This window comes from Cyprinus carpio, chromosome B14 (genome assembly GCF_018340385.1).
Source record: "Cyprinus carpio isolate SPL01 chromosome B14, ASM1834038v1, whole genome shotgun sequence".
Lineage (NCBI taxonomy): Eukaryota > Metazoa > Chordata > Actinopteri > Cypriniformes > Cyprinidae > Cyprinus > Cyprinus carpio.
Genome location: NC_056610.1, coordinates 17874913 through 17895582, shown reverse-complemented (window position 1 = coordinate 17895582; position 20670 = coordinate 17874913). Strand labels below are relative to the sequence as shown.

Genomic DNA, 20670 nt, shown 5'->3' with positions numbered 1-20670 from the left:
CAATAGAAGAACTCATCACATGTAAGCTGCCAATACTTTTTAATAAACTAAGATTCATTTTAAGATTACATATGTATTATAATCTGAATTGAAGATTTTATAATCATCATCTGAAAGTTGTGTAGCACAAGATAATATTTGTGGGAAGTTTGGTATTATATGTATGTATATATATATATATCATCATCTGAAAGTTGTGTAGCTTTATATATATATATATATATTTTATTTTATTTTTTTTGCTGTTTAGTGCAAATGAGGCTTAGGACATGATGCACAATGAGCTTCAGATTATCTTGTTTTATTTTGAGATGTCTATATTTTACAGTTAGGTTATAAATATGCATATACAACATCACAAAAAGAAGCTGAAAAAATTAAGAGAGAACAAAAGGCAAATTTATTACATTGTCCTTCAGCGTGCTTGTTCTGGGCTTTTGGTTCAAAATAGCAGATGTAGGTTAAAACCTTGTAATCCCAGCATATACATTGGCTGTTAGTTAGATGAATATAAAGATATAGCTCGCTGCTTTTATTTTCCCATTACGTCTTAGAATATCTGTGAGACATTTCACTGAGGAGTGGCAGAGAGGAATCTGACCTACTGAATTTTCCTGTTCTTGAAAAATTAAAGCATGATTCATTCACTAATCTGAAACCTTAATTCATTTAAATATTGTATTTCGATCTTGGTTTATATCTTTTTTATACCAAATGTAATCCATTTAATAATGTTTTGGTACCTGAGGTTTTTTTAATAGTTGCAAGTAGGATGTGTTTTATATAGTAATCTCTTTGTGAGACCAATGTTGATGTTAGCAGGTTCAGATATGCCACTGAAATGTTACTCTTATACCACCTGAAGCAAAATAGGCCAAGTACATGTTATTTTCTGCTCACAAAGCAGGATGTGTCTTTCCACTGTCTCTTCACTACCTCAAACCAACTGTGCTTCATTATTAAAACAATGAATGTTTTCTCATAACTATAATACAAAGTTCAATATAAGATCCTACTCAGGAAAAAGAAGTATCTTTACTATTTACAGAGCTATGCAACTGGATTCTATGTCTAATGGCTCATAAGTGACAATAAACAGCAATGTTAAAAGCAGAAAAACAAGACTCGCTTTAGATGACCTTCATTAATGATCTCAACACATTCTATAGCTCTTATGTATTGCATAAAACCTTTTGAGGGATGTGCAAATCTCCTTACTTCAACAAATAGTGACTAGGTAGAAACCTACTTTTGTATGAAATCTGTTGACAAAAAACTGGTGCAACTTGAATGTGAAATCTTGTTCAAACAACTTTTTTTTTTAATGTACTTTGCCAGTTGGCTGTACTGTAACACTAAAGGGCAATGACTTTAAAATCGAACATATTCACATGATCAGTTCATGGGTCAGTCTCCAATGAAGACTATCGTCTGATGAATCAGTGGGGTGTTGCCTGGGTCTTCTAAAGTGATGAGATTATCAGAGGTCTTCATATTGCAGGATACACAGTAGCTGGCAACATCCTGACCACAGTTGTCTCTGTGTAGCTTTCCAGCCTCTTCTAAAGCAAAACTGTCTCCTAGTTTATAAAAAACACAATATATAAGAACACAGAAAGCTGATGGCCTAATGACTAATGAGATTTGTTCTATCTATCTATCTATCTATCTATCTATCTATCTATCTATCTATCTGGGAGAAAATAGAAAAGGAGATTTTTACTGGCGTTTGAAGAGCAGGAAGGGCATACTGTTGTTGTTCTGGGACACCCTATAACATGAAGGACCTTTTCATCACCACAGGGAGAAGCATCCAAAATCACATAGACCTGCTTATACACAATGTGTAAATAAACAATATTATCAAAAAAAAAAAATAGCTTACAGAAAATTCAAAAACTCACATTAAGAATAAACACCTTACCTGTGGAGCGGCTGTTGTTGTCTCGGTCATACTGTCCTCACTCATGCTTATGTCACCCACATCATCCTCTGAGGGACATGTTCCAAAATGTCTTTTAGACCTGATAATGACCAAAAGAAATCATATTTATCACTTTGAATTCATAATATACTCACTGTAATCAGTGTATGAAAATAAACCTATTGAGCAGTTTGTAATGTCAGTTTTCCCAATGTAAAGTTTGGCATATGATGTATCTTTTCATTTCATTCCTTGTTTTATGGAGACTGAGCTTGTGACATTGTCTGCTTTAGTTATGAAGTGTGTAGATTCAATGACCTTTGAATACATATATTTTGTTTGTTTGTTTCTGAAAGGCTAAATGTCAAATTCATTGAACTGGCTCCTATGAAATGTATTACAGTCACATAACCCTCATATCTATGTAAATAGTAATCTGAGGCGTTTTGATTTTTTTCTGTTCATGGATTGGCACCCTGCTAACTGACACCGAGGGCAAAACCAATCTCCGGATCCTGTTGAGTGAGAATGAAATATGGAGACCTGCAGTGAGACGTGAAGGTATGATAAGTAGCATTATTACAAACATGTGTATTGGATATGTGTGTCTCACCCCTACACCTGGGGCAATAATAGGCTTTGGGATAAACCAAACCAGTATTGTGTTTGTGTGTATGAGTGTGAGATTGAAAGTGTGTGATAAGTTGATATAGATAGAAAAATGAAGAAAAATAAAACGGAAACATGAGTAACCAAGTGAAAAATGCAATTTTAGACAGAAAAATTGCCACCCGCGTAGCTTTTAAATAAGGTTATAGATCACTGGGTCCATTTTGGGGAGTAGGAATGACCTATTTTGATATGTAATTGCTGTAGTACAAGCTAAACCAAGCATGTAATTGAAAGCGTGTGGCTGCTGCATTGAGGTGCAGGGGCCAGAGGAACCAGACATAAGTATGCTGCTTTAGGAGTATAACAAAACACCACACACACACGGGTCAGTGTCACTAAACACAGGCACAGAGAATTAGACACTTAACCAGGGTGAGGAAAATATCACCCAGCTGTGTGTGTGTCTGTGTGTGTGTGTGTGTGTGTGTGTGTGTGTGTGTTTAAAGACTTCTGACACATGCTCAAGGGAATGAAAACATCTTTAAATCCGCAGCCTCCTCTCCTAATAAACAATTTAATGCCACTTTTACACGCTGTTCACCTGGTAAAGCAGGGAAATGAACCCAGACCGGCAGAAATCAAACCATTAGAGGCTTTCGATGAAATGGAAAGAGGCTGTTTTGGAGCCATTTTTTTGTCACAGCCTCTATTTTCATCTTGTTTCTTGGATCCACTACAAATCGGAGGCATTAAGACAAATTGTGGCAGAAGCTCTGCTTTTGTACCTTTTTCAGTTTGATTTTTTTCTTGCCTATGATACACTATGGCAGGGTTGTGTAAAATTCTGGCCCCTTTTCAAGTCTTGAATTAAACTGTATTGAGAAATACGTTCAGGAAGGTCATTTTGAATTGATATGACAGGATGAAGAATTTACTGAATAGCAAATAAAAAAAAGTAACGATGCATTCTGGGAAAATGTTTATCTTAATAAATTAAATATGCTAAAATGTGTAGATTAAATGTTAATAAAGGGCATTTCAAACAGCTCTGTCTCTATCTATCTATCTATCTATCTATCTATCTATCTATCTATCTATCTATCTCCTTGTCTTTGTCATAAGAAATATCTTATAACCTATCATTTTTAAACCTTTACTGCATTTTTTACATTACCAACATTTTTTTTTCAACATTCGAATAAGGCTTTGTCAAGCCAACACTGAAATGATTTCTTAACAAACTCTTAACTTTTCCAGTTATGAGTTACATTTTATTCATTATTTCATTTTGCCTCCATGACTCCAGAGTAACAGAAATAAGTAAGTAACATCCATTTCTAAAAAATTACTAAAATTAGCAGGGTCCACATACTGTTGGTCATGTAGAGTAGATAATATTAATTTACAAAAACCTATAATAATTTAGATTATTCATTATTTATTCTTTGAAAATCTATTGCCTCCAGAGTGACAGAAACAAGTAAGTTATTAATGTGCATTTTTTGAGCTGTCCACATACTGTTGGTCATGTATTGTAGATATTAATTTACAAAAATCTATAATAATCTAGATTATTCATTATTTTTTCTTTAAAAATCTATTGCCTCCATGCCTCCAGAGCAACAGAAATGAGTATGTGTGTTATTAACGTGTATCTCTGACCCCTGCCAGCTTTGCCTGCATCACTCTCACCCGCAGCAGTAGGTGATGCAGGCAGCGATGGAGAGAAGAGTGATGAGAAGCACAATACACATTGCTATAGCCATATTCCTCCTCTTCTCCTCTTCAGCCTGCTGCAACTCCCACCATTCAAGATCACTGAACTGACAGCGCTCCCCCATGTAACCTAACACACAGCTACAGCACAAACACACACAGAGTATCATTAAAAACAATATTCATTATTATATAAATATTAGAATAAAATGATCTACTGAATATGCTTAACGTGTGCCTTTTTTGTCAAGGGCAAATGTTTAGTTAAAAAGCCATATGATTTTTAGTACAAGACTGCCATCTACTGCTCATTAACTAAAGCCTCATTGTAAAAATCAGTTTATGTTTGACGCTCAAAGGAAATTGTGGTATATGCAAAAACAGGGATTATGAGAATTATAAAAGTCAGGTTGAAGCTTCCACATGACAAAAGCTATGTAAGCAAACACTTGCTTGCAGGCATAAGACTCCATCTCAGGGAAATAGAAGCACACTCCGTCATACAGACAGTATGAGTCGTGTGTAGAGGGGCAGCTCTGCACAGCATCATTGTGTTGCCATGGCGATGTGACATCAAGTGGACTTCCTGTACTCGGCCAAGAGGAGGCGCTCTTTAACTCCTCTGCAACAAGAAACAGCATGAAAATGAGGTCACTGTTATGTTGCATCATGCATTTCTGCTGAATGTCAGTGCATTACCCTTTTGCACAAACTCAGATTAGCAGGTCCTGACTGCTCATGGTCTCAAACGATTATGGCACATAATATGCACATAGACAACTGTACAATACAGGATTTTTAAAATACACTGTTTCAGTTAAAACAATAAAAAGGTGAATCTTACCATGACAGCTTAATCCTGTGCCTGTGAACCCAGGTCGACATATGCACTGATATTTTCCTACTGCATTCAAACACTCAGCGTTTACATCGCAGCCATGCATATCTAATCGACACTCATCTATATCTGTAAAGATAGACACACACACACACTGGAAATATGCATTGAAAATAATGGGAAAATGTTTATAATGTACGCTTTTTAATTATTTGTAAGTCTCATACAGTATTTATGATGTACGATTTTTTACATTTCTGAAAGAATTCTCTTATGCTCACCAACGCTGCATTTATTTGATTATTAAAATATATATATTGTGCAATACTAGTACAATTTCAAGAACTGCTTTCTATTTTAATAGAAATAATATTAATATTTTTAAATTATTATTTATGAATTTTCAGCAGCTATTAGTTTTCTGTCACATGAACCTTCAGAAATTTTTCTATACTGATTTGTTGCTCAAAAAACATTTCTTATTATCAATGTTGAATTTCTTTTTCAAGATTCTTTTATAAATATTAAGTAAAAAAAAAAAAAAGTATTTATGTCTGTACTGTCACTTTTGTTCAATTTAATGGATGCTGAATAAAAGTATTAATTCCTTTAAAAAAATCTTACTGACCCTAAACATTTGAACAGCAGTTCATATCACAAATTTATATTCCTATAACTGACAGTCAGACTAATGTAAACACTGCTTATACATAGCAGTTTGGTAAACAAGTTAATATTAAGTCATTTACATTTTAGACACAATATTGTCAATAACTCTCAGCAGTTTTATAGTGTCAAACAAAATAGTTGCAAACAAATTAAAAGCAGAATGAAACATTCCAAGTCACCATAGTGATTTTATTTAATGTTTTTGAAATGATTATATATAAATGTGTAAATATTTTGTCATACCCATACAGTGTTGACCATCTCCAGTGAATCCAGTCTTGCATTGGCAGAAATATCCACCTGCTGTGTTCACACACTCAGCCTCAGACACACTACAATCTGCCAGGCCTGCTTTGCATTCATCAACGTCTGTGCAAACACACACACATATATTGTCAATACTGTATGCGCTCATGTAGACAAACCCAAATTTACATAAAGACTGATCAATACACCCAATAACAGGCACATACTGCACAACACACACATCAATATCCATACACTCAAATTCAGTTTCACACATACATCACAATCCAGCTGCATCAGTCTATACTAAATCAAAATCATCTGACTTGAAGCGCAAACACACACAGACGTACACACACTTACCCACACACAGCTCCCCATCTCCAGCAAAACCTGTCACACACTGACACATGGCTCGGCCTTCCTTCTGCATACACTGAGCGTTCACATCACATCTGAGAGAGTAGCAGTCATTCTGGTCTAAATGAGATCACATGAGTCTCAAGTTATCTCTTCAGCTCTGGAATACTTGATTCTGGCTGGTCAGTTACAGAATTTTGTGTTCACAAAAAATGATGAATGTGATTGTTGCTGATATTTTTCTACCTGAAACCATCCTCTCTGTGTAAAGCATGGCCAGTGGTGTGCTCTCATCATTCAGTGTTTTATTTCTCAAACGATCACTTGATTCACCATCATCTGGTTCTGTGTGGAGAAATACAGCTATTTTTAACATGATTATGCAAAAAGTTGATTTTCAGATTGCTTTAATGGTTTAATTTGACTTTATAGGATCATCTGGTTCTGTGTGGAGAAATACATTTTTTTTTTTGTTTATTTTTATTCTCATTATACTGACCAGTGAATGATGAATTAATTGGCAGACAGTCTTTTCCATCAGCTATGAGCCAATCCCAGTCTGCTCTCACACATTTGGGCACATCCTCCATTTTCATGAAGACAAACATTTGCTCCTAGAGAGCAGAAAACATGCATTGCATAAGATCATTCCTGTTATGCAGTTTGTCCTACTATATTGAAATAAATATTGAACTCTTTTAAAGATAGGAATCATATAGCTCATTAAATGTTTCACAGTTTAGTGAAAATAGGGTGAATTTTAAATAACATCACTTAGGTTTGAGTGGATGTTGCCATTGTTGTCATTGTTAAACTGACAATTTTTCATGTTAGAAATAAAAGTTAAGAATTATTCCAAATGTGATTAAATGAATAAAAAGTGACTGTAAAGACTTTTATGTTAAAAAAGATTTCAAATAAATGCTGTTCTTTTGATCTTTCTATTCATTAAAAAATCCTGAAAAAAGCATTAGTTTCCACAAAAATATCAAGCAGAACAACTTGTCAACACTGATAATCCCAGAAATGTGTCTTGAGCAAATCAGCATATTAGAATGATTTCCGAAGAATCATGTGACACTGAAGACTGGAGTAATGATGCTGAAAATTCAGCTTTGTCACCACAGGAATACATTACATTTGAAAACATATTAAAATAAAAAGAGTTATTTTAAATAGTAATAGTATTTCACAATATCACTGTTTAACTGCATTTTTTAAATAATTATTCTTCATCAAATAAATGCAAGCTCTCTTCTAAAAACCATAAAAAAATTAAACTTTATAAAACTATATTGCAACAACCATCATTTTCTTATGCCCTTTTACACATTATAAAAACTAGTGGTAAAGCTCAAAGCAGATAGTCCATTAATAAGGCAGAGCATCCATACCTGGTTTGACAAAAGGATGAACAACAACTAGAGCAGCTGGTTTGATAGAGATGTCACGGAGATGCTCAGGGTTTCGTCCAGTTCTCATGTCTATCCGGTAGAGCAGGTGACCCTCCCAGTCACTGACCCAGAGCACATTCTCAAACACTGCAACATCAAAAGGCCGACCTGAGCCAAAGCAAAACAGAAAAAATAGTACATACACAGTTTTGTTTTTCATAAACCAGCATAAATATTATTTGCCACAAAGTGTAGTTTGCATTCCTTGCATATATAGTACATACAGTATTTGTTTGTGTAGTGAAGGTGTGTGTGTTTTTGGCAGAGGAGCCTCACCTACTTGGTTCTCGCACAGCATACGGCGATCAGAACCGTCCAGGTTGGCCGACTCAATCACACCTCTGCTCAAGTCACACCAGTACAGACGCTGGGAGCCGTGATCCACAGCTAGACCACTAGGAGACACCAGACCGGTGCTGACCACAACTTCACGCACGTCTTTGTTCAGACCTGAGCGCTCCACTGCAGGACGGCTGCCCATGTCTGTCCAATATACCTTCCTCCAGACACACAGACGAGAAGTTCTATGTCAAAATCTATGTTTATTCATAGAGCTGCTTGCCTTGGAATGACATGTTGTTAATAGTGTTGATTTTTTTGTTTTGAGGTGGTGGTTATTACAGTATGTGCCTGAGGATGTAGGGCAATGCCTCTGGGTTTCTGGATGTCTTCATCTATAAAGATTTCTCTGTCCATGCCATTTAAACCACTGCGGGAAATAGAGGATAATCTGAAACACAGAATGAAGATTTCTCTGTCGGTGTAATTTAACATTCAGCCAAGTATGGTGACCCATACTCCGAATTTGTGCTCTGCATTTAACCCATCCGAAGTGCACACAACACAGAGCAGTGAACACACACCCCGGAGCAGTGGGCAGCCATTTTATGCTGCGGCGCCCGGGGAGCAGTTGGGGGTTCGATGCCTTGCTCAAGGGCACCTAAGTCATGGTATTGAAGGTGGAGAGAGAACTGTACATGCACCCCCCCACCCACAATTCCTGCCGGCCCGAGACTCGAACTCACAACCCTTCGATTGGGAGTCTGACTCTCTAACCATTAGGCCCACGACTTCCCAAGTAAAGTCAGAATGGTAAAGTCAGTTAAGAATATAGGTATACATCTGGGGAAGTGTGTTTGTATTTGTCTGTATCCTACCCTCTATCAGTCCAGTAGAGTTTGCGATGGACCCAGTCCACAGCCAGACCCTCGGGTGAGTCGAGTCCAGTGGAAAACAGCATCTCCCTGAAACCTCCATCCAGTGAAGCCCTCTCAATACGCTTCAGGCTTTTATCTGCAAAATACACCTAAATAAACCAACAAAACCTAATGACTACTTTTATATGACATTTCAAGGAAAAATAAAACATGTAAGTAAATATCAGAGAAAAATGTTAAATAAATAAATAAAAATTTGTTCTGATTTGTAAAGACTGGTTGGAAATTATGAGCTCAATCCCATTAAATTTATTCTACTGGCAACCACTGTTTTAAAAGTAAATATATTAAGGTTAAGATACATTTTTTACAAAGAATAAATGTACAGTATTTTGTCTTATTTATTTATTTACTAATTTATTAATTACTTTAATGTTTAACTTTAATGTAATTTATATACATATACATGTTGGAAAATGGCCCTGAATGTATGATTTGTAAAAAAAAAAGAAAAAAAATTTAAAAAAACAATTACAATTTTTTTCTTTTTGATTTGATTAATTTTATTTTCTTTGCTTTTTTTTTTTGTTTTTTAAATTCAAATCCAAGAATTGCACTCCCAAAATGCAAAATGCCTCACATCTCTTGCAAAATGAAGCACTTAATTTAAAAAAATCACAAACACATCTCAAAAGCAAACATTTGCAAACACCTCTGCCATAATATTAATTCCTGTTAGATTTGTGTGTGTTCCATAGTGAGTTGTGTGTTGTGTTTTGCAAGAAGCATTTTATGAAATTTAAAATTGAAAGTCAAAAGCCAAGAATTAGTGAAGGGTTTTGCAGATTTGGTGTATGGTTCTGGTGTTTGAGTGTCAGGTTTCAGAAATTGTATGACAAGGGAAGATTTTGTTTGTAAGCAGTAGAAGAAAAAAAACACAGAAAACAGAAATGCGTCCTCTTGCATTTAAATTCTGTGGCCACAAGATGGCAGTAAATACATCTTTAAATATTCTCAACGTGATCCCTGAACTTCATTTCTGTTTCCGGCTTACATCATCTGGCATTTACATCTCATGTCCACTAGAGGGCAGTTGTAAACACATCATAAATGTAGTGGCCTCTCAGCTGAGCAATCTTCGGGCATGTGTGTGATCTTTTACCTGCTTCTGCACTGGATCATAGTCCAAAGCTATGATACCGCCTCTCGGTTCCTGCAGTAGTGTTTTGCTCTTTTTGCCATCTGCATTAATCTTTCTTATATCCACTGTATTGGCAAACAACAGGTACACTGGAGGTCCTGCTTGAAATAAAACAGAGATTCCAGGAGATTCCAGATGCACAAGGTCATTGGAAGCAAATGCACTTATGCTTGACCAAATACTTCTAGGAGACAAGATGCGGGAGACAGACAGGCACCCTGGCAGAATGTAGAATATAAAGAAAGTTTGTAGGCCTTGCCTGCGGCAGCACAGTGTTTTCCATCAGGCTGGAGCTGGTATCCAGGCTGGCACTCACAAACCCACCTGCCTGGATATAAAGTCACACACATCTGACTGCAGCCCCCTCGATCTGCAGACAAACAGCCTGAAACATAGAGACAATGGAGAAGAAAACAGCCACAGGCATAAATACATCCATAATCTGGCTTTTAATGTACTTTGATTCAATAAAAAACACACACCTGTGCACGAACGGCCATCAGAATTTAGTACAGATCCCTCTGGACACACACACACATCTCCTTCTGCAGTGTGCACACATGCATGATCACAAACTGTGCCATTCTCCATACATGGTTTAGGCTCTGTAGACAAATGTAGGCCAGTTAAAATTCTGCCATTTACAACAGTGTTTTACTGCAACAAAATAAATTCATTAATTCATTCAACTTATCAATTCATTTTATTGATTTTATTGAATATATATATTCATGCAACTTATCAATTCATTTTATTGATTTTATAGAATATATATATATATATATATATATATATATTCTCTTCTGCTCATTAAGGCTGCACATATTCATTAATTCATGCAACTTATCAATTCATTTTATTGATTTTATTGAATATATATATGATGTTTAATATACTTTAAAATATAATTTATTTATGTGATGCAAATCTGATTTTTCAGCATCATTACTCCAGTCTTCAGTGTAACATGATACTTCAGAAATCATTTAATATGCTAATTTATTACCATCGTTGGAAATAAATATAGTTTTTTCTATATTTTTGATCAAATAAATGCAGCCTTTATGAGCAAAAGACACTTATTAAAATATATATATATACACACACATATACACACACACACACACACACACAACACACATATAACTGTTTATATATATATATATATATATATATATATATATATAGACACACACACTTTTTAATAGATATTGTTAAAAGATATAATGTATGTACTAAAATATATTTACATAAACACATTCTTAGTACATTTACACTTTTTAAAATACTAATATATTTTAACAATATATTTAAATTGTCCAAAATATATTTTTAAACACATTTTGCATTTACCAAAAAAATATTTTAAATAATGTGTTTTTTGCCCTTTGAAGAACTCAATATTTTGGAATTTGAAGATTTGAACAAAAATATATATTTTAAGTTAGAATAACATAATCATCAGAATAACATCCACAAATTTCTTTTACTGTATATTTTGCTACACTGCCTGAAGAACTAGTAAATATTAAGCAACAAAACAACAAAAACAGTGTTACTAGAATGGATACTGGTTATCATTCTTCTGGGTTTTAATTAGGTATTTATATTATTTGAAGGGAAATTAATTTAGAATTCAAACTTATTTAACACACTCGAGCCCTAAATGTAAGAATAAGGTTAATCTCAACACTGTGAGGGTTAAAAATGACCTGTTCACAACCCTGGCATTTTAATTCCATTGGCACTTTGAATACTGTCCTCAAACTAATCATTAAAGCGTGGTCATCTGGGGAAATGGAGTGACGTGTGGTTGGCTGTACAGTCTGACAAGACAACACAAACAAGTCTAAAGCTTACGCCCTCAATCTTTCATTTCCAAAACCCCTGTCCTCAGATGATCAATTCTCACCTCAAAGTTTCCACCAACCTCTCTCTGAACCAACAGACCTTGTGGCACTGTACCTATCAGACAGTCCTCATTCTGACACCTAATAATCCCAAATCCAATCATCCTATATTTGCAAAACACCAGTCCTGAAACAATTAAGAATGTTTGGAAGATTTCGTTTTATTCAGGTTAACAATCAATACATATAAAAAAGGCCTGCCGTTACAATAAGTGATTACACTAGTTAAAACAAATATAAATAAAGATTTAAAACCCCGTAACTCCAAAAAATAAGATATTTTTATTCCAGAGTGGGAATGGTTCTGACAACAGTAACGACGATAGGTTTTGAAGAAGCCATATGGTGGGAAACGAGCTCAACGGGACACCCTCTACAATCCCATAATCCCACCCACAAAGGTGAAAGTGCGGAAGGGGTCCCTTGGTCAGAATGAGTAAAAGCATATGATGCTCCGAGTTAAGAGAGGATAATTTGACATCTCATTTTCATCTCTTTTTCTTTTTTTGCATTCATTTACATATTTTTTTCTGCATTCAAAAGTTCAATGTACTTTTATTCTAATTATTCACAATAAATTAAAATCTATTCCATAAATTATGTTTTTTAATTATAATTTCCCCATCTAAGCAACTTGACTGCAGGTGCATATGAGCGTCCGCAGGTGCGAGTGTTTTTTAATTACTATCTTTTGGAGTTTTCTGAATTCTGCATACAGGGTTCGCAAAATCTGGCTCACTGTGGTGGTTCGTTTTGTCTTGACCTGCTTAGCCAGGCAAAGCTGCTGACTAAATATATGAGTTCCTTATTACTGATAAAATTTCACTCCTTATTACTGATGTCACCTCATAATCTTACAGCGCTGCGCTGTACGGTTCTGAGCACTAGATGTCAAGTTTATTATTGATGCTCTCTATCTCGTTCCAGTCCTTTTTCTTTTTTAAATTCTCTTTTGCACTCTGTCCCTGACCCATGAATTCCAGCTCATTGATATGAGTGCTATTAGAGCCAGTGTTTCATAATCCCTCCCCCATTTTCCAGTCCTACCTTGGCAGGTCTTCAAATCGGACAGTAACAGGTAACCCTTAGGGCAGGTGCAGAAGTATGAGCCCGGAACGTTCTCACATCCCAGTGAACAGCCATGATTCCAAAGGGCACATTCATTGATATCTGAAAGAGAAGAAGAGAGTTTTGAACAAAAGAAGAAAGTGGTGGATTTCTCCACAAATGCTATTGTGTGTTTTAGAAGTTACTGTGTTTCACAAAGGAAATGGAGGCTGTACCTTCACAGTAGTTGCCTTGTTTACTGAGGGAAAAACCGTCCCTGCATTGGCACAGACCAGTGTCACTGTGACTGGAACACACTTTCACACACTCTCCTGTGTGTACATTACAGCCTGCACATGAACAAACGGCATTTCCTTCCAAGCACAAACCACCAATATGTAATAAATTTGCTCTCTATGTGACGTTTAGGATAATTGTAAGAACTTACACTCAGTGTTGGGGGTAACACATTATAAGTTACATAATAAGAATACTTTTATAAGTAACTAGTAAAGTAATGCATTATCAGAAAATATCTGAGCTACTTTTTCAAATAAGTAACAGCAGTTGATTTGTTTTTATATTAGTTCACAAACACCTTTCTCCTGTCTGTGTGTTGAGAGAAATTGCGAGTGAGGTACAGAGGCACTTCCTTCAGCCTGAGGCTTTTTCATTTCATTTTTGGTGTGAAAGGGGCTTTAAAGTTGCCCAAAATATAACTTTTGGAATTTTTGTTATTAAAAATAAATAAGCAAGCCCAGATCAGGTAACAAAAAGTAATGCAAAAGTAACATTATGCGTTACTTTCCATGGAAAGTAACTAAGTAATGCAATTAAAACTGCAATATTGTAATGTATTACTTTTAAAACCCAACACTACTTATAATCACCAAGTTTGACACAGTTTATGATTACAAATAGAAGAGTGGAGTAACTGGAACAATGAAATAATGGTTATAAATAATTATAATAACTATTTAAACATGTTTTGGTTAGATATTTTGAAAGCAAATACTCCACGATTTTATAAAGCAATTAAGATGATGTATAATTATTTCATTACCAACCTGGAGTGAATGGAGTTGGAATTTCCTCTACTGGCTGATTGATGGGATGTACCACTTTGACATCAGCAGGGGGGTGCGCCATCCTTTTGGAACTGACATTCTCTCCTCGGCCCCCTGTGTACTTATTTACTCGTGTTATTCTTTTTGAATCCGTTAGGTACACATAATCGAGAAAAATCGTCATCCTGAGAGACTGTGATCTAGAAGTAGGGCAGGGAGGACGTATTAACTACTACTTTAATATATGAAACAGTAATCACCTTAATTAAATCTTATATTTTAACATTAGAAGATTTTTACCTGAAGGGCTGATTAAAGACGTTAATAATGTTGCCATCATAGTTGGAGGATCCTATAGCAGTGTGCACTCCTTGGCCCTGCTGAACCCAGAAGAGTCTCCTGTCCCGGTGGTCTATAGCCAGAACCTTCAGTCTGTTTGCAGCTTTCAGCACTGTTGCCCTCTTCCCACCATTCATGTCTGAACGCTGGAGACTGGGAGTTAACCCATCTGACAGCCAGAAAATATATCTAGAAAAATGTTGTGATAGCATTCTTATACATCTCTCTCTAAAACAGTACAGGATTTTAAAGGTGCTGTATGTAGGATTGACACCGAGTGGTTGAACTAAATATTGCAATAAAAATTCAAAATATTGGAGAGCGTGTTTTTCACCCGGCCCCTCCTCCTCAGACTTGACACACACGCAGGTTGCCAGATTGACGACACCAACAGGAGCAAGCGCACTTGATGATGAATGAAATTAAATATGCTGTGTTTTCCGCTAACTGGCAAACCGGGGTGCCGAAAAAAACTGGCAGTGGGCAGGTTTCACAAACCAAAACAGAGACCGACATTCCGGCCCGGAACAAACATTTTTAAAGGAGAATAACTGACTGTAGCATTGTTTCTCAGATAACAAGTACATTAACTTAGCATGTTTCTTAAATATCTGCAAACATATTATGGTATTTTTATGCTTTAGTAGAGTGAAAAACTTACATACAGCACCTTTAATATAAGTCATTTTCATTCACTGGCTATAACATGAAAATAATTATTGCCATATCAGCCAGAAATGTTTTCTTTTTAAATTTTAATATACAAATGAAATCATTAATTCTGCGTTAATATAAAAGTTCACTGGAAAACAACTGAAATGATTTTCTTTTCAGCTCCCCCAATGAATATCTATTAATGTTGAGATATTTGTATTGGAACCAAAATGGTTGCTTGATTATCTCTTCACAGACCAGTCCTTTAGCAGAAAGGTAAGGCCAGTGTGCTGTTTGAGACTGTTAGATCTGCACCTATGTGCCAGCCATGTTTCAAAGAATGTGACCGTCTGAGTGCTGCAGCATTTATAGCTAGCGAGCAAACTAGGATTTGAGCAACACAGTCATGAGAAGAACTGTGCAAATGACCAAGCCTTTAGTCATCTTCGTTCTCCCCTACAGTCAACAAGCACACTGCTGAGAGAACAGAGTAAAAAATGTAAAACATGTTGTTGTGGGTAACAGCTCTGACCTATTGCTCCACAGGTCATGTCTCAATATGCTCACAACTTCTTATTTATTGCCACTGAAGTTTTAGCTCTTTTATGTAGGTCTATTTATTGCTTATTTTATTGTTCAATTATATATACAGTACACTACCAGTTTTTGAACTGTAAGAAATGTTTTATGTTTTTTAAAGAATTCTCTTCTTCTCACCAAGCCTGCATTCATTTCATTCAAAATTCAGCAAAAACAGTAATATTGTGATTATTTGTTTTTTTTGCCTTTAAAATAACTGCTTTCTATTTTAAAATATTTCAAAATGCAATTTATCCCTGTGATCAAAGCCACATTTTCAGCAGTCATTACTGCAGTCTTCAGTGTCACATGATCCTTCAGAAATCATTCTAATATGCTGATTTGCTGTTCAAGAAACATTTTTTATTATTATTATCATCAATATTTAAAACAGTAGTTTTTTTTTCCAGGATTCTTTGATGGACAGAAAGACCCAAAGATCAGCATAAATAAAAAGCTTTTGTAACATGATACCATTCAAAAGCTAGGGGTGTGGGGGTTATAGAAATAAATACTTTAATTTAGCGAGGATGCTTAAAAAATTATCAAAAGTGATGATAAAGACATTTATAATTTCTATTTCAGATAAATGCTGTTCTTCTGAAAATTTTTTTATTAATAGAAGAATGAAAAAACTACTCAGCTGTTTTCAACATAATAATAATAATAATAATAATAATAATAATAATAATAATAATACATGTTTTTGAATGGCAAATCAGAATATTAGAATGATTTCCAAAGGATCATGTGACACTGAAGACTGGAGTAAATCTAATGACTGCTGAAAATTCAGCTTTTAAATCACAGGAATAAATTACATTTTAAAATATATTCAAATAGAAACCCATTATTTTAAATAGTAAAAATATTTCAAAATTCTATTGTTTTTGCTGTACTTTGGATCAAATAAATGCAGGCTTGGTGAGCAGAAGAGACTTCTTTAAAAAAGAGACCAACCTAAATTTTGACCAGTTTTGATAAATTGCATTTTTCCTATCTTGAATGACTATTTTTTTTACTCATTTACTCATATATTAGTTTTACTCATTTTTACCTCTCATTTGGATCAACAACAACACTTCTTAGCTGAGACAGGTCTCTTAGGACAATCTTTTTGTTTCTCCCATCTGTGTCCATTCTCTGTATCGTTCCTCTTTCTGCATTGCTCCAGAGAACTGTGTTTTCAATCCAGTCCACAGCAAGACCCGTGATTCCTTTCACTGATGAGAGAAGCTTCTGAAAGAATGAACCAAAACTGCATTAAGAGACTTGGAACAGGATTCAAACGATCACTGATGGCATTCAAAACTAAAATTACATATTTACAGGACATATAAATAACTTTCAGCTAAACTTATATATAAATATAGATACTTACATGCATATTAAAAATAACAAAAAATAAAATAAACAACAATAACATTAATGGGGCTTCAGTATTACCTGTCTGCGTGTTCCATCCAGTCCTGCCCTGCTGATATGTCCTGCATGCGTGTCAGCCCAAAACATCGTCCCCTCACTAAAATGGAAATCCAACAAGATGGACCTTCCCACCCTAGACACGATCCTTCTCTGGTCCCCATCAAGGTTCATTCTCTGAATGCTGTTTCCAAGGCCAAGTAACAGATAAGGTTCAGGATCTTTAAAGAGACAAATAGGGAAACCTGAGAAAACTGATCAAAATGACACAAACTGAATGCATTAAACGTTGGCATCACTTCTAATCTAATCCTAATTTGAAGTTCAGTAAGTAACAATTTTAACAAGTTTATGTGCAAAACGCTCTTCAAATCTAACTAATAGGCTACTAAATCCATTCTTAGAATTAAACTGCATGGCAACAAACAATATATCTACAATGTTAAATTATAGTGACTTATAAGAAATATTTTGACCATAACGGTAAAAACATGTTTTACATTCAAGCAGGACATGCTTACAGGTTTTGTTTTTCCTGAACGCCGTTTCTATCAACCAATCACAGCCTTCTGATTTTTGGGGCGGGGTTTGGTTTATGGTCAGGGATCCGATTGGTTGGTAGCAACGTTGTTCAGATTTAAGTATATAATTGGACAAAATAAATAAAAATAAAAAAAAAATATATATATATATTCTTGTTTTACTTGTTTGTTTGTTTTTTGCTTTCTGTTGTAATGAGTATGTATTATTTATTATACTATTGTAACTCAGTTTGTAAAGATGATGTGTTCTGTTACAGACTGAGTGCAATAAAGGTTGTAGAGTCAAGAGTCATAAACATCATAAAGTTTATTTGTTTACATAATATTGTGAGTCTTTATAAATACAGACACATGCAGTCAACAGAAATTCAGCTCTTATCAAAGTAGGATTAAATATTTAAATGAAGGATTAAATGTTTAAAATTAACTTTGTCTCACAAGTTGATGAGCTGAAACTGCGGTCTGCAAAGACTTTAACATGAAACCTCCCTGAAACCCAAACTAAAGCTATTTGATAAATGAGGCCTGTCGGCTAACAAATACATTCTTTCTATGTTCATAAAATTGCCAATTATTTTCTCTTTCTTCCCTATCCATGTTAGCACCTATAATCATTAATGTCATTCAGAATGTGAATTAATGTTGCTAAGCAACAGGTCTTTTCATGCTTTAATAGGGAGAGGTTCACACATCGATCTCACAGATGCCTGTAGAAATAAAGCAACTGTCTCTTAGCAACACACACCATGGTGGAGGACTGAATGGATTGCAAAAACACACAGACATGTTGCTAGGATGTGCAGAGCCAAATAACGGAAAATGTTGAATATATTGTTATTGTTAGTATTTATCAATAAATAGTTTGCAAGCTAGATGAGGATGAATTCTGATGTTCTAGTTAAAGTCTATCAAGCAACAAATAACTAATCCATCAATATGGCAGCTATGTTTAGCTATGTTTTTTTTATTAAAGGGAGTTTTTCTTCATATTTAAGATGTACTCTGATTTAAAATGTATTTAACAAGATATTTTGAATTACGCTAATAAGGATAAATATTATGATTCATAAAAGGAGGGTCAAGTTTCTTTCTCACTGGGGCTCTAAAGCAATGGGTCCAAAAAGACTTTTATTTAAAAGAATTTATTGCTTCATTAACCTTTTTTGTTTCTAAATAAGATTTTATTTCTTCATAGACATATAATGACCGTCATATTAAATATTAAAGCAACAGGTCACCCATTCATTGCAAGTCATTACTAACTCAGCTCATGTGGTTCATTCCTGTACATTCTTTTTATTGTGGAACACAAAGTTACTTTAGTGTTTATGGAGCTTTTTTTTTTTTCATACAACAAAACTGGTTGGCGAACATTACCAATAAGCCTCAAAATTGACTAAAAGCTCAATTTAGAAATGATTAAAAGATATAATATATATATATATATATATATATATATATATATATATATATATATATATATATATATATTGTATATATACTGTACATAATCTTAAAGTATATTATTTCTGTAATAAGTTCTCCTTTTGAAAGTTTATGTTTTTTTCATACACAAGAATCCCTTAACACATAACCTCAAAGTTTTGGTTAATGATACTAGCAAAAAACAAATGAATAATAAAATAAAATAAAAAAATAAAATTAATCTCCAATGTTTGATTGAAACATCTCAAGAACAAAACTTCAATGAGCATATGGACTTACCCACACAGCTGAAGTTTCCAGCAGCCCAGGGTCGTCCACCCCAGCATAATGCTCCTTCCACATGGCCTGAAGCTTCGGCAGGGCCTATACGCACCATCCAAAACCACAAATGAAAGGTAGCTGCTATCGTCCTCAAGAACATAATCTTATCTCAGTTTCTACAGGCCTCTCCTCTTAGGTATTTCCCCGATCACAGCACCACACCATGCAGCTGTAACCCCCCACATCTTACACAACCAGCCAACCAGCTCCAACTAAATGAGAACCTGGCTGAAAAGTCTCCTAAAAGTGCATCTGTATCCCAGAGGTGTCCTTTACGCACAAAGCAGGTTGAAAGTGAGAGTCCTGTAGGACGGCCAGGTTTGTGTCAGGCACAGATATACACACAGAGTCTCAATCTCTCCGGTCCTCCTGCTCTCTAACTGTTTTGGAAGCAAAGTATGAAATTCCTGACAGTCCCATGGTAAATTTGACACATGGTGAGACCAGCAAGGGCTCAGAAGAGGGTTTTCCCTGGTGTAAGACTCTGAGCCTGAGCCTGAGAAACACAAAAACTTAAAAGAATAACACAAGTCACCCTGAGTTCACCTCCTGGCCTTTCCCAGTCTATGCATGTGATTTAGTAGGAGTGGTCACACCTTTTTGTGCTGCTCATGAGTAATGGGATGCTTCCTCACTCACACACAAACCATTAAACCAGTGTTGTTGTGTCTGCATAGGCTCTGTCTGGCCCTCAGAGTGAAGAATCACCAGGGCTAGCGATGTGGACGGGGCTTGTAAATGCTTCACCCGTTTCCTATTTGCCCCGCATACACGCAATCTTATTATAAGAATGACTGTCATATTGTCACAGAAATTAGAGGCACTACTCTGGGAAAAATGTGGCAGGTACAGGGACAACAGCTTCCCTGTTCTTCTGCTTAAGCAGGGTAGGAAATGCAGCACAATGTCCGCTCTGATACACACTCACAGGACCCGCTATGACGTCACACTGGACAGAATTCAATAACTAATTCAACTGACATGTAAACTTTATAAACTTGTACTGAACAAAAGATAACTAATGATGCTATAATGCTTTTCAGATCGCTAAAGACCACTCTATGTAATAATGAATTTATGCTAGCATTTGTAGCATTTGTGACTTGTAAGAATTTTTTGCAAGAACATTCTTATGCTCACCAAGGCTGCTTTTATTTTATCAAAAC

The 20670-nt window shown here is 35.3% G+C and overlaps 1 protein-coding gene across 1 annotated transcript; it reads right to left on the bottom strand.

Annotated features, from left to right (window-relative positions):
- Positions 1 to 284: 284 nt before the first annotated feature.
- egf (epidermal growth factor) lies at positions 285 to 20171 on the bottom strand. The gene is given in 25 exon segments (XM_042738297.1): positions 285 to 1580; positions 1724 to 1829; positions 1925 to 2024; positions 4229 to 4393; positions 4706 to 4874; positions 5097 to 5219; positions 6003 to 6128; positions 6369 to 6485; positions 6612 to 6710; positions 6865 to 6908; positions 6910 to 6979; positions 7760 to 7927; positions 8096 to 8319; positions 8445 to 8549; positions 8977 to 9125; positions 10139 to 10275; positions 10437 to 10562; positions 10660 to 10782; positions 13135 to 13257; positions 13371 to 13484; positions 14202 to 14401; positions 14502 to 14729; positions 16831 to 17012; positions 17220 to 17416; positions 19463 to 20171. Coding segments are annotated over 25 exon segments (3510 nt in total). The 5' UTR covers positions 19605 to 20171; the 3' UTR covers positions 285 to 1407.
- Positions 20172 to 20670: the final 499 nt, after the last annotated feature.